This window comes from Hakea prostrata, chromosome 2 (assembly GCF_041222555.1).
Source record: "Hakea prostrata isolate BN-2017 chromosome 2, UWA_Hpros_2, whole genome shotgun sequence".
NCBI classification, from domain to species: Eukaryota; Viridiplantae; Streptophyta; class Magnoliopsida; order Proteales; family Proteaceae; genus Hakea; species Hakea prostrata.
Genome location: NC_142601.1, coordinates 47,449,899 through 47,462,274, shown reverse-complemented (window position 1 = coordinate 47,462,274; position 12,376 = coordinate 47,449,899). Strand labels below are relative to the sequence as shown.

The 12,376-nt window shown below is 38.3% G+C and overlaps 1 protein-coding gene across 1 annotated transcript; it reads left to right on the top strand.

The window, feature by feature from the left end:
- The first annotated feature begins 387 nt into the window (after nt 1-387).
- Nucleotides 388-10,455, top strand: LOC149024537 (transferring glycosyl group transferase). Its single transcript, XM_089144766.1, has 2 exons — nt 388-1,815; nt 9,845-10,455. Exons 1-2 carry the CDS (start codon nt 521-523, stop codon nt 10,089-10,091), a joined length of 1,542 nt encoding a protein of 513 aa, XP_089000892.1. The 5' UTR covers nt 388-520; the 3' UTR covers nt 10,092-10,455.
- The last annotated feature ends 1,921 nt before the right edge of the window (nt 10,456-12,376 follow it).

Genomic DNA, 12,376 nt, shown 5'->3' with positions numbered 1-12,376 from the left:
TTTGGCAAAAAGCAAACGAAAAATCGGCGAAAAACAAACGAAAGACTGTTATATATGACGAATGTAGCGATATATCGCCGATTTTTCGGCGATATATCGCCGACATTTGGTATATATCGTGTCGCTGGGGGGAGTCGTGTCGCCCCCCAGAGACATGGCGACATATCGCCCTATGTCGGCGATACAGGGCGATATGTCGCCGACACAATGAACCATGCCTGAAGGGTGGGGCGGAAAATTTCCCAATAAAACCCCTCAAACTTGATCATAGAACTTTTGCCCACGTCATAGTACGTCAGGCAAAAACTACCGAGTAAATCCGATTCTAGATCGCGGAACTTCGGATTAGATCCGATTCTAAATCGGAAGAGTGATGACGCAGTTTGGTTGATTCTTGTAATCTACCCTTATTTTGAATCCTCGCTTGCAAAAAGAGTATGAGCCGCCGGCAACTAATCCAATACTCTCTTGCTGTTGCTGCGATTGACAAGTCTGCAACTTCACTGGCTGCTTCGATACAATGCTAAGCTGCAAGAGAAGCCTATTGTCCCAGATTATGAGAAGAACGAAAAGGAAAAAGAAGATGAGGAAGAAGACTATAGTCAGAAACCAGGACCCTCAACTTGAGGAAGAAGAATCGGCAGAAGAAGGTGAAGAAGGTGGCGATAGAGGAGATGGGTTCAGCTTAAAAAGTTCTGCTCCTTCAAACAGTCATGGAGTCCAGCCATTAGGCAATCTCCTGTTAAGTACGTCCACCTGCAATTCCAGGAATACGGGCCTTGGTAATCTCCGAATTCTCACTGATGAACTAGTACTTGATATTCTAGGGCTTCTTGGTGGCTCCCATTTGGGTGTTTTAGCTACAGTGAGCAAATCGTGTTATGTTTTCTGCAACCATGAACCTCTTTGGAGAAACCTTGTTCTGGAACATCTCAAAGGAGGCTTCTCTTTTAATGGGTCTTGGAAGTCTACCTACATTTCTTCTTTCTCCCCTTCTTTTTCTGAGTTGGATAAAGGTTCCTCTAATTTGAAAGTTAGGGACTTCTATTCTGACTATCTTTTCCAGAGTTGGCTTTGTGCTAGCCTTGAAATGAAACAAGAGTGGCTAGAAAGGGATAACATTCAACGGAAGAGAGGAATTTCGGTTGAGGATTTTATATTGAATTTTGAAGATCCAAATAAGCCAGTGCTATTGGAAGGCTGTTTGGAGAATTGGGCTGCTTTGGAGAAGTGGAACAAGGAATATCTTATACGGGTTTCCGGGGATGTAACATTTTCAGTGGGTCCAGTAGAAATGAAGCTTGAAGAATACTTCAGGTATGCAGACATGGTGAGGGAGGAAAGGCCATTATACCTCTTCGACCCAAAGTTTGTTGAGAAAGTTCCAACATTGGGCTCAGAGTATGACGTTCCGATGTACTTTAAAGAGGACTTATTTTCTGTTTTGGGAAATGAAAGGCCAGACTATAGGTGGGTGATCATTGGACCTGCAGGTTCAGGCTCTTCATTCCACATTGATCCCAATTCAACTTCAGCTTGGAATGCAGTGATCAAGGGATCCAAAAAATGGGTTTTGTTTCCTCCTGACGTGGTCCCTCCAGGAGTCCATCCTAGCCCAGATGGTGCTGAGGTGGCATGCCCTGTTTCTATCATGGAGTGGTTCATGAACTTTTATGGAGCTACCAGGAATTGGAAAAAGAGACCGATTGAGTGCGTTTGCAAAGCTGGGGAGGTGATTTTTGTGCCTAATGGCTGGTGGCATTTGGTGATCAACCTTGAGGAATCCATTGCCATAACACAGAATTATGTCAGTAGGTAATGTTCTTTCTTCTATCTTTCATCACTTTTTTGTTCTTCTTCCATCTCTCCTTCCCCCCTCCCCCCCGCTCCCCATGTTCAACTGGTATTTATTTCTGATAAATGTATTTCACTGTTTGTGTCATCTAATTCAGCATAATTATTTCTTCATCTAGTGGATTGCAAACATAAAACCTGGTGTCCTCAATTATTAAGTAAGAATATTTTTTACCAGGAAAAACAACACTATAGGTTAGCTACTGATGTGAAAAATGACCTGTTTCTGGTCTTTATACTGATTACCTAAACAAAAAAAAAATCCACTTTCCAGAGACCATTTTGATACTTTTGAGAAGATTATGATCCTTATTGATTTTTATTGCTTAGTGTTGCAAGTGAAGTATGTGTTTCTTACGAGAACAGGTTCTACTATTGGTTGGAAACTGCCATGACTATAAGGTGTCCTTCGCTGTTAATTTTTTAAATTCTCTTTCACGAAGGCAACCAATTCTCCTTGATATAGCAGTTTTTTAGGGTGTCAGTGAATGAATATACTCTTGATGAAGTTCTGATGCCCCTGAAAAAGCTCAAAAGCAATTGCAGAAAGCAAACAAATGCATTGCAGATGTTGAGATGGTGGAAGGTGCAACTGCTACAAGCATCGGAAGTGTAGAGCAATTGATGGTGGAATTGTTTGGTCCAGTGCTCTTGCATTTGATTTGTAAAGAAACTGAAGATATTGGGGAGTCTGGAACATCTACATGTAATTTATTTTATAATTGGGAAAAGTTGCTCTTGCACTCTCCTGTGACACACTGTCTTCTCCCTAATCATGTCAGACCCCTATGTATGGATCGTGAGACATCCCTCTTGTGTGTCCATCGGTTTGGCATGAGAGATGCTGTTACATGTGAATGGCATGTAGATCCCCCATTCTGTATATTTAATTTGCATTTTGTTTATTCTAGGACAGGGTGATTCCCTGCTACCCTCTCCCTTTACTATTGTTATTAGTAGTCTCAATAAATGGTAATCAAATCACATACCCATGGGTGAACTTAAATACAGTGGAATAAGAAACAGGTGGCATCACTTTGCATTCCCTCAATTGACGATCTACCCATGCACTTTCCATACCCCCAAATCCATGAACACTGATGAGGTTCAAGGATTTTCTTTCTGGAGAAGAGGAAAACAGAGAGAGCAAATCTTGAAAAGCATGAGAGGGTTTTTACTCTCTCCTGTCTTGCACTTTATCATTTCTATTCCAATGGGGGATCATTAGAGTTCCAGTTGGCCTCAACCAAGAGCAGAAAGAGAGTTGTGGAGGGAGTTCGGTTCTAATTCCCATGACAACAGGAATTGTTCCTTTCTTTGCTCTCACCTATGGTGCCAAGGAAGGGATCCTGCATCCTCTGTGGCTTGTGTCTTTCATTCACCATAGGTGGTGGTTCTCTCCAACCTATCCCTCAACACTCTCATCAATTCAATTCCTTTAATACAGAAATGGAATGTGTGACCTAAAGAGATGTATCTAGGGTAGGATTGCTATGTTAAGTCTCCACCTATCCACCATAGCAGATCACTTAGAATCATCTCATGATATCCTAAACAATTCAACTATAATTAACTCTTGATTCCTTATAATGAGTAGTGTGAATGAACTTGATGCAATGTACTCCTGACTCTATCTAAGTCAAAATTAATAAGTTGTCAGACGATGAGTCATAATATAGTTAGTAACAAAACAAAAAGTTTTCCCCAAGTCCTCACACCTCCCGTGTTATCCGTAACAGCTTCCCAATCTTGCACTACAAGGACCACATCGTCCCTCATCCTACAGTAGTTGATATCCTACTGAGAGACTACTGTTCATCTAGAGCATGAGTCCCAGTTACGAATAACTACTGAATAACTTTGAGAGAAGCTGATCAGTCAGTACTTAGGAGTCCTACACTATCCAAGGTTTTAGGTCTCTGCTTTAGTCTGGTTTTGTTGGTGAGATTTGGCGACTTGTATATTTTTTCCTATCTTGACCCTGTGGTGGGTTTCAATGGCCATATGGCCAAGATAGGTCCTAAAACTTGACATTGTATTCTAGGCATTAATTTTTACAAATTCGAACCCAGAATAGTACATTGACTTCAGACTCTAGGTTGATAATGATGTAACCCCAGCTCGTGAGCGGGCCAGGCTTCTCAGGATCCTCTCTGATAGACTCAGTAGTAATTTAGGGTTTAATCTTACTGTTTTAGGTCTGATTTCGGTCAACTCTGGAAGGACAGCAGCTATCTTGGGTCAAATATACCCTGCGGTTATAGGTTTAGGGCTGGTTAGATTATTTTAGGGTCTTAGGAGAGGTTGGCAAGGGCTAGGGTAGTTAGGCCTGTAGGGTTTATGAAATGCAGTTCAAAATCTTGCTGTATTTTATAATTCAGAAATGACTTCCAAGTTTAGGGTTTAGAGAAAAACTAGGGTTTATATTTATAGGGTTTAGGGATGATGAAGGGTTGATTGGGGTAGGGAAAAGATTTTTGCCAGCAGGATTAGGGCTTGGAAAATGAGGGAATTAAAACTGATTCCCAAGAATTCAAGTTTCAGATTTGATTCCCAAGCTAGCATTTTGAAGATAGGTTTCCTAATGTATCTAGGTCTTTAGGGAGGGTGGCTAGAGTTGAGGGGGAAGGACTAAGGTTCAGCCAGGGGGATTGGTGTTAGGGTTTGATTGAAAACATAATTCTATTTAGTATTTGAATTCAATTTCCAACCTTGGGGTTAGGGTTTCTAGAGGTAGAAGGTAAGTTGCAGAATTGTAGAAACTAATGGACTTGGATCCTAGAGGGAAAAGGAGGTATTGGATGAGGGAGGGAAAGGGGCGTGATCCCATTGGGAGAAAGGGTTTTGGGATTTTTTCTTTTTTGGCCGGGGGGGGGGGGTTGGTTCTGTTGTGCCGCAAGGAAGGGAGAGGGGAGGGGTGTTGCGTGGGGCTGGGGTAGGGGAAGGGGCTGGGTTTCACTTGATGAAGAAGGTGGCTGTTGAGTAGTTGCAGGTTCCAATGATGCTTTTAGAGCTGCCGCAGGGGAGGAATAAGCTGAAAACTGCAGAAAACTTGAAGCTTTGCACAACACCTTGCCTCCAAACTCAACTTTTTTTTTTTAATTAATTTCATCTAATCAGAATTGTTACAACTGAGATGGCTTATTTATAGCCTTTCATGAAAACAATTTAAAATAGGTCTCAATAAACAAATAGAAGACTGATTTGGACTCAGGAATTCAATTTGAAACAGAATTCCTTCCAAGACTAAAACTCTACTTAGCAACTAGAAGAGGAGTTCTAACAAGAGAGTTAAAGAAGTGAATTTCCTACTTAAAGAAGGAATCCAATTGGGAATGGAATTCCTTCTTGGACTCCTAATTACATCAGGACTCTAACAATTAACTCAATTTGAAAAACAAAAATAGATTCTAACTCCTAACAGCATTGGGAGCTAACTAGACCACTCCTGTCTCCAGGGATGGTAAAATGACCAAAATACCCCTCAGGGGATTTGTCCAGCTCTTGGTGCTGCATGATTTGTGGGCTGTTTTGGGCCCAAATTATGAGGGGCTCTATACTTGCAAATCCTGATTACATCAGGTAGTCTACTGTGTAGGTGAACACTTCCCTAGGCAATTCGACACAATTTTTATGGACCCAGAGGTATAAAACAACTTTAGTAACCATTATTAACTTTCTTTTTCAGTAAAAAAAGAAGTTTCATACTATAAACCATTTAAAGGTTAGGCATTATATTTATAATCATGCATGGAAATTGTTTTACCATTTGTTAATAACTGATAGAATCTTGGAAAGAGACATAGATTAAACAAATATAATTGCTAAGTGTTTAACAAGTACTACCATTTGAGAGTAGCTAGTACTGAAATGAGTGTTGGGCTGGAACTGTTCTTGAATCTCCAAGCCGTAATCTTGAGGCCCCCTCTCTCAGTGTTGAAGCTTCAACCTTGAATCTCCAAGCTTGAACCTTCAGTTGGTGGGAGATTTGCCAAAACAATGCACCGAAATCGAGAGGCAAGATTTTGAGTTGAGGTTGAATCTTGCCGAGACAGCTTAGGTCTGAGTTGAACTAAAATTGAGACATAACTTGAGAACTCAGCAAGATTTTGGGATACTGGTGCGATATTTTAGAAATCCTGTAATACCCTACCATGCCATCTCAACACTTCATTGAACCCAAAATTTTTACGAGTTCGTGCACGATGACTATCCAAGTAGATTGACATTTAAATCTCACCACTAGGAGCTTGTTCATGCATGGAATAGAAGTCGACTTCCTTTTATAATTTTGGTTAATTCTCCTGCTTTAGTGATTGACAACCTTAAATGCTTTGCTACCTAATAGGTCTTTCATGGGAAGAAAATATGCTAGAAAACATTGGTTACCTGACTAACTATATTTGTCTTCTATAGAATATTTCATGGTTGACAACCTTAAATGCTTTGCTACCTGATAGCTCTTTTCATGGGAAGAAATTATGCTAGAAAACATTGGTTACCTGTCAACTAACTACATTTGTCTTCTATTTCTCCTAGCTCCATCATTCAGACAGTTCAAACTGACTCATTGTTGAGGGCAACATAATCTGTATAATGCTTATGTTATTATTTGACGACCTTTTTTTTTTATTTCTTATTAAATACCTATGTTACATAATACATTTAATAGTTTTGTATTTTCATTGGATTGGTTGAGTTTGTCCTTACTTGATGTTAGATGTAATTTCTGTTTCTGGTTATATGCTTTTTTTAGTAGTGTAAGACCCAATTGATCCCTTCGCTTGCTCTGCTATTGATTGTTAACATACATCGGGAGCCTCCATTTCGGGCTTATATTTGAAGAAACTAACTTTCACATTTATGCTGAAGAGGAATAATTTTCATTTGGTTTACCAAATTGGGGAAGTTTTCTCTTAACTTCAGAAATAGCTGCTTTTGCTAACATCCCATAATGGGAAGCTGCTGATCAATTTATCGAAGGAAGTTTGCAATTCTGGAAATAATTTTGGTTTAACTGACCTAAAACAGTTCTAATGCAGACATTGCTGGACTGCATTTCTGCGCTCCACTCGCACCCCATCCCACCTCTTCTCCCAATAAATAAAAAAAACTGGATAAAAAAAAGAAAAAGGAAGAAGGATTCAGATTGATGCAGATAAATCACCTGAATGGTTAGTTATATTACATTATAAATAAACTTTTAGTTGGGTTATATGTCACTAAATATGTGTTGGGCCATTGATCCTTGTGTTTTTATTGTGATTGGCCTATAATATGGCTGTTGGCAAGGTATATAGGATTACTTAAATTAAACGTCTATCTTTTATTGTAATAGAAAAAGAATGCTGCTTGGTTGTATTCTGCTGCACTTTTTTTTTTTTTTTGGGGGGGGGGGGGGTGATTAACTTACTGCGCCACTCCACTTGTGGATGCCCCTATATGACCCCCAGTCACCACAGTGTTGTAGGAGCCAAATGATGAGGCAGCCATCTTTCCCCTTATTTTAATCGTTATTGAGTGTTTTAGTTAGGCTGGATTAGGATTTTTCAAGTCCAGTCCTGTTTTAGGTCAGTTTCTGAGTCAGTTTTTCTAACCTTATTAGTTAAGGGAGACCACCTTTCCTCTTTAATTTACTATGCTTTTGAGTTTTCTCTATAAGTTTGTTAGGGGTTAGCATTGCACACAAAAGCATTGGTTCCTCTCTTCCTTGCGTGAAAAGAGCAGTTAAACAAGGTCGTGGTTGATTTTTGATCTATTCGAACTCCTTGCTCTGGAAACCTGGGTGCACTAACCTTGCTCTTACTCTTGTTCTTGTTCTTTTTCCTTTTCTAGTCATGTGAGTAATTTGTATATGCAACTATTATAATCTGTCCACGGGTTCACATACAAGCATTTTATGACACTTAATCTGATTGAGGAAACCTGGTGATCCTTATCATTTGGGCATTCAGTATCTTCCTGAAAGAAGCCTTTGACCAGAATTTGCTGCTTATTGGGTAGGCTGATCTGGATTTATTATTATCTCCTAACTCTGTCCCTGTTTTCCAGATTGAGCATAAAGTAGGGGGTATCCACTACCCAGTGCAGGAGGTTCCCACTACTGTGGGGTGTTGGGTGGTTGTATTTACCAAATTGAGCTTCTATTTCTGTTGGTTAATATTGCTGAGATATATGTCATAATCAGAATTTTCTACCAATATATATTTTTTTTAAATTATTATTCTGATTTCTGGTTTGACTCTTTTACAACTCTCTTATATACTGGGATTACTTTGTAACTCCTAATCCAACCATTGGATCAATCTTATATTTTCAGCAAGTCATGCTGAGAGCAAAACTTAACTTGATTTCGGCCTCATCCGGTGCCTAATTTGACATTGGATTATTCTCCCTGTTCTGAAACCTTGTTCTTTGGGATTCAGTTCTATTTTGGTACTGTTTGGACTCTATATTCAGTTTTATAACTATAGAGGAAATCTTGGTGCTTAGTTATTCAGGTGGGGTTGTTGTGATGTCATTGGGTGAGCTTAGCAAAGAGGGGCTCAATCAGAGTTAGTATAGTTCATTATTATAGGAGGTAAAGAAATTATCTTATTTTATCAACCTGATTTTTGTAGACCCAATTGAATGAGGTTCCAAGATCTTAGATGAATGGTAGTTAAGACCAAATAGGGTTTCTAGAAGGTTCTGGTCAAATAGTTTCAAATTTCTGTTTGGAGTCAAAACAGGGTCCCAGAACAGGATTCCTCAGGTTAGGTACTCTGATTCTGGTAATTTATTCATGCAAGAATGCTGGATTGATCCCCTTCATACTCTGATCTGCTGGTTAGGTGTTAGGTCAGCAACAGATGGTGGTATGGATGGAAAACAGGGACTGTAATGGAGTTTGAATGATGGACTGGATTCTAAGATAGGGAGTAGGCAATTTCAGGGACTGCTAAGGTGAGATTAAGGATATGGATGGAAGGCTGTGAGGGATGTGGAGAAGGGCTCCTATGGAATGGAACTGCTGCTGGCTTACCAGTTTACTGGATTGATATGGAAGAGGGACGAACTTAATCACAGCTGAAGGGGCTTCTTCAATTGAAAAACTAGGGAATCTCTATCACTGGAGCACCTGGCAGTTCCTTACTGTTCTGGAGCAATCTCTCACTCAAGCACTCTCTTAAGCAGACACATAGGCTGTAATAGCCGACATTATTAATCTGAAATCTGAAGAACTATTACATGTGTAGGGGCTTATTTATAGCCTTGTAGTTGCTTTCCTAGATATACTTGAATAGAAAACTTGAAACATAACTCTGATAATAAGTACTAGCTTAATATGTAACTAACTAATGTGTATTAGGTCCCTGATAAAGACTAATTAATTGATGTGTCTCGGGTCCCTGATAAGGTCTATTCTGTTGATGTTCATAAGGTCTATTCTGTTGATGTTCATTATTCTTATTAGACCTGATCTGAGCCTGACTCAAATAGAAATAAAAAGCCCACTGTGGGTCTTAAAAAATTAACCTGGTAGTTTTGAGTGGCTTCCTTTTGCTGTTGAACAGCAAACCTAGGGCTTCTTCTTGGCCTTGGTCCACCATAGGGAAGGTCTTGGGACCTATGTCACCGATACTCTCAACAGCTTTAGCTGGCAGGTGAATAGAAAATTTTGATATTAAGAACTGTCAAGAGGTTACTTATACCTACAAGAACTTCATAAGTGCCTTTTTTCAGAATAAGCCTTTTCTTCCTCATATTTCATTCACTTGGTACTGCCTTTTCCGTTAGGGACACCCCACGCGGAAAAAAGTTGCCACTGAATTGTAAGCAAAACAATGTTCCTTACTTGACTGGAGTTTAATAAATTTTCTAGTACTGTATCTTAGATTCTTACCCATAACATTTTTGCTTTCCACATTACAACTGTTCTAAATTCTAATATTTTTTTTTTTGCCATAGATCTTTTAGTTGTTAAAATTGTTTTTTTTTTGTGTTTCAGGAGGAATTTGTTAAACGTATTGGATTTTCTCAAAAAACCAAATGCAAGTGAGCTTGTATCTGGAACAAATGACAGGATAAATTTGCATGACAAATTTAGGAGTGCTATTGAAGCTTCTTTCCCTGGAACAATTGACCATCTTATGTTGAAAGCTGAAGAGAAGGCAGCAAAGCAGAAAAAACCATCCTTCTGGGAATCTGTAACTGATACAAAAGTGGGGGAGTTCAAGTTTTCTTTTGGCAGCTAGGAGCCTAGGACAACTGAAATAAAAGCTTCTGGAGGTAATATTCGAGTTTTGTCATTGTTACCAGGAACATGAGTTACAAGACATGAACTTAGAGGAAATACATAGAAGAAAATTGTTGTCTATTTTGTTGTATTGCAGCTGTTCTTACAGTTGGTACCAGATCCCTTCTGTTTATTTTTTTTCAACAATCATGTAATCCTTTTAGTTTCATAGTGGATTTGCTTTGGGGAGAGCAAAATGACGCCCCCACCCACCAAAAAAAAGGGGAAAATTTGAGGAACACCTCAAAATAATTGGTAAAAAGCATTGACAGTCCAAAAATCTTTCAAATTGGCAAAGACCTCCCAAAATGTTTGTTAAATTGTAAAATTATACTATCAATTAGCAAATTTGTCCAAGTCGTGATTAGATAATTTTATAATTCCTAAATTATCATTAATTTTTTGTGACTTTACAGAGTTGTCTTTAGTTAAAATAGAATCTTAAATTTCATTTTTTTATGCTTCCGTGAATTCCATCTTCTACCATTCATCAAAGACTTTGGTTGAAGTATATTTAACCTTGACGATGATCGAATATCATCTAACTTTACTCAAACCTAGTCTATATGACTAGTGATTAGGTTTTCAAAATTTTGACTCACTAGCCATGACAAGTTGCCTCCATTGATCAAAATCTTGGTCTTTTCCATCGGAGTTTCTCATTGCCTCTGTTCTGGTAAGTGACCGGCGGACACTTACATAATCTTCCACAAGTGTACGGGGCATCGTGTACAACTTTAGAGGGGTCCCTCCACTTGCTTGGCATCCAAAAGCTGAAAGAGAAGTCTTATCTGGATAATGTGATGGGATTGCCTGCATTTTGCAGTACTGCTCCCTTCTAGGCCAAAGGCCGGATATGAACTAAAGCTGATGTATGAAGGACTACTTTTAAGAGCCAAATGCTGTTGTGTCTACCCCCAAGTAATATTTTTTTTTTGAAGTCCCTAAAGTCGTTTGGCTGCTTGTAGCAGCACCGAAAACTTGTGGCTTATTATAAACAACAGGCGCAGCAGCTTGATTGATTAGGGGGAGATCGTGACCCAATTTGATGAAACTGATCAGAGCATTAAGTCTAGAATAAAAACTAAAGGCACATTTAATAATGCTTTTAATTTTATTTTTTTTTGGTGTTTTGTTCTTTAGGAACGGAAGAACAGGTTAGAGGCGTTTGTTAACGATTCGTTCTTCTATTCTTTAATAATTGACCAATCAGAAAAGTGTTCTAAAAAGCTCTTTTTGCAGAACAACAGAAAGATGTTTTTATCAAAGAATAGAAACGAAAATGATAAAATTGGTTTAAATTGATATCTTAGAATGAGTTTATTAAACACCAATTTATTCTAATAGTATTCTGAAAATATTTTCAGAACAAATTTATTAAATGCCCATTTTCAAGCAAAGATGGTCTTTTAGCACAGAAACATGAAAAAATAAATTTGTATAAGAATTGGTCTCTTAGAATGGAAATGTCACCCAACGCAAACTAAGTGTCTAGACATATTTATGAATTGTAAAGCAATATCATAAGTTTGGAACATGAATTTAATTAATGTTCTTTGGCATTTTAGCTCCTAACATAACATTAATAACTTTCACAAAAAACAATAGAGCAAATTGTACTGGCACCCCCAAAATGGAGGCCTTAAAGCATTGACATTCCACTTTATAGTTAAAAAGCACTACATAGATCCAAAATTGAATTTTCATTGGATAAATTTGTCGAATTTGTCATTGAAAATCTTTGAGACATTGTTTATTATAGGGATATTTTAGAAAATAAATAGTAACTTAACTGTTTTCATTGATAAATTTGACAAATATATCTAATAAAAATATCATTTTGGGGTTTCCTGTGTTTTTAAACATAGAGTGGGATGTCAATGCTTTAAAGCCTCCATTTTAGAGTGCCAGCGCAATTTGCTCAGTAATAATAATAATAATAATACCAATAATGATTTAAAAGTCTTGTTCTTGAAAATGATCATACAGATAATAATTTCAGAACTAATGTACCTGAAAATTGAGAATTTGAAATTTGGATGGATTCAATGAACATGAGAAGGTGGAGCCGCAACCATGTGAGCTCATCTGATCTACCGACAAGAACAAGAGAAAGGTTCCACACAGAAACATGAATTATGAACATGGATCCATTATTCACCAACGGCTCTTGTCTCCTCAAGTGTCCTATATGGAGCATGACTTGTGAGTTAACGAGAGAGGAGAAATCAAGTGATTGAATCA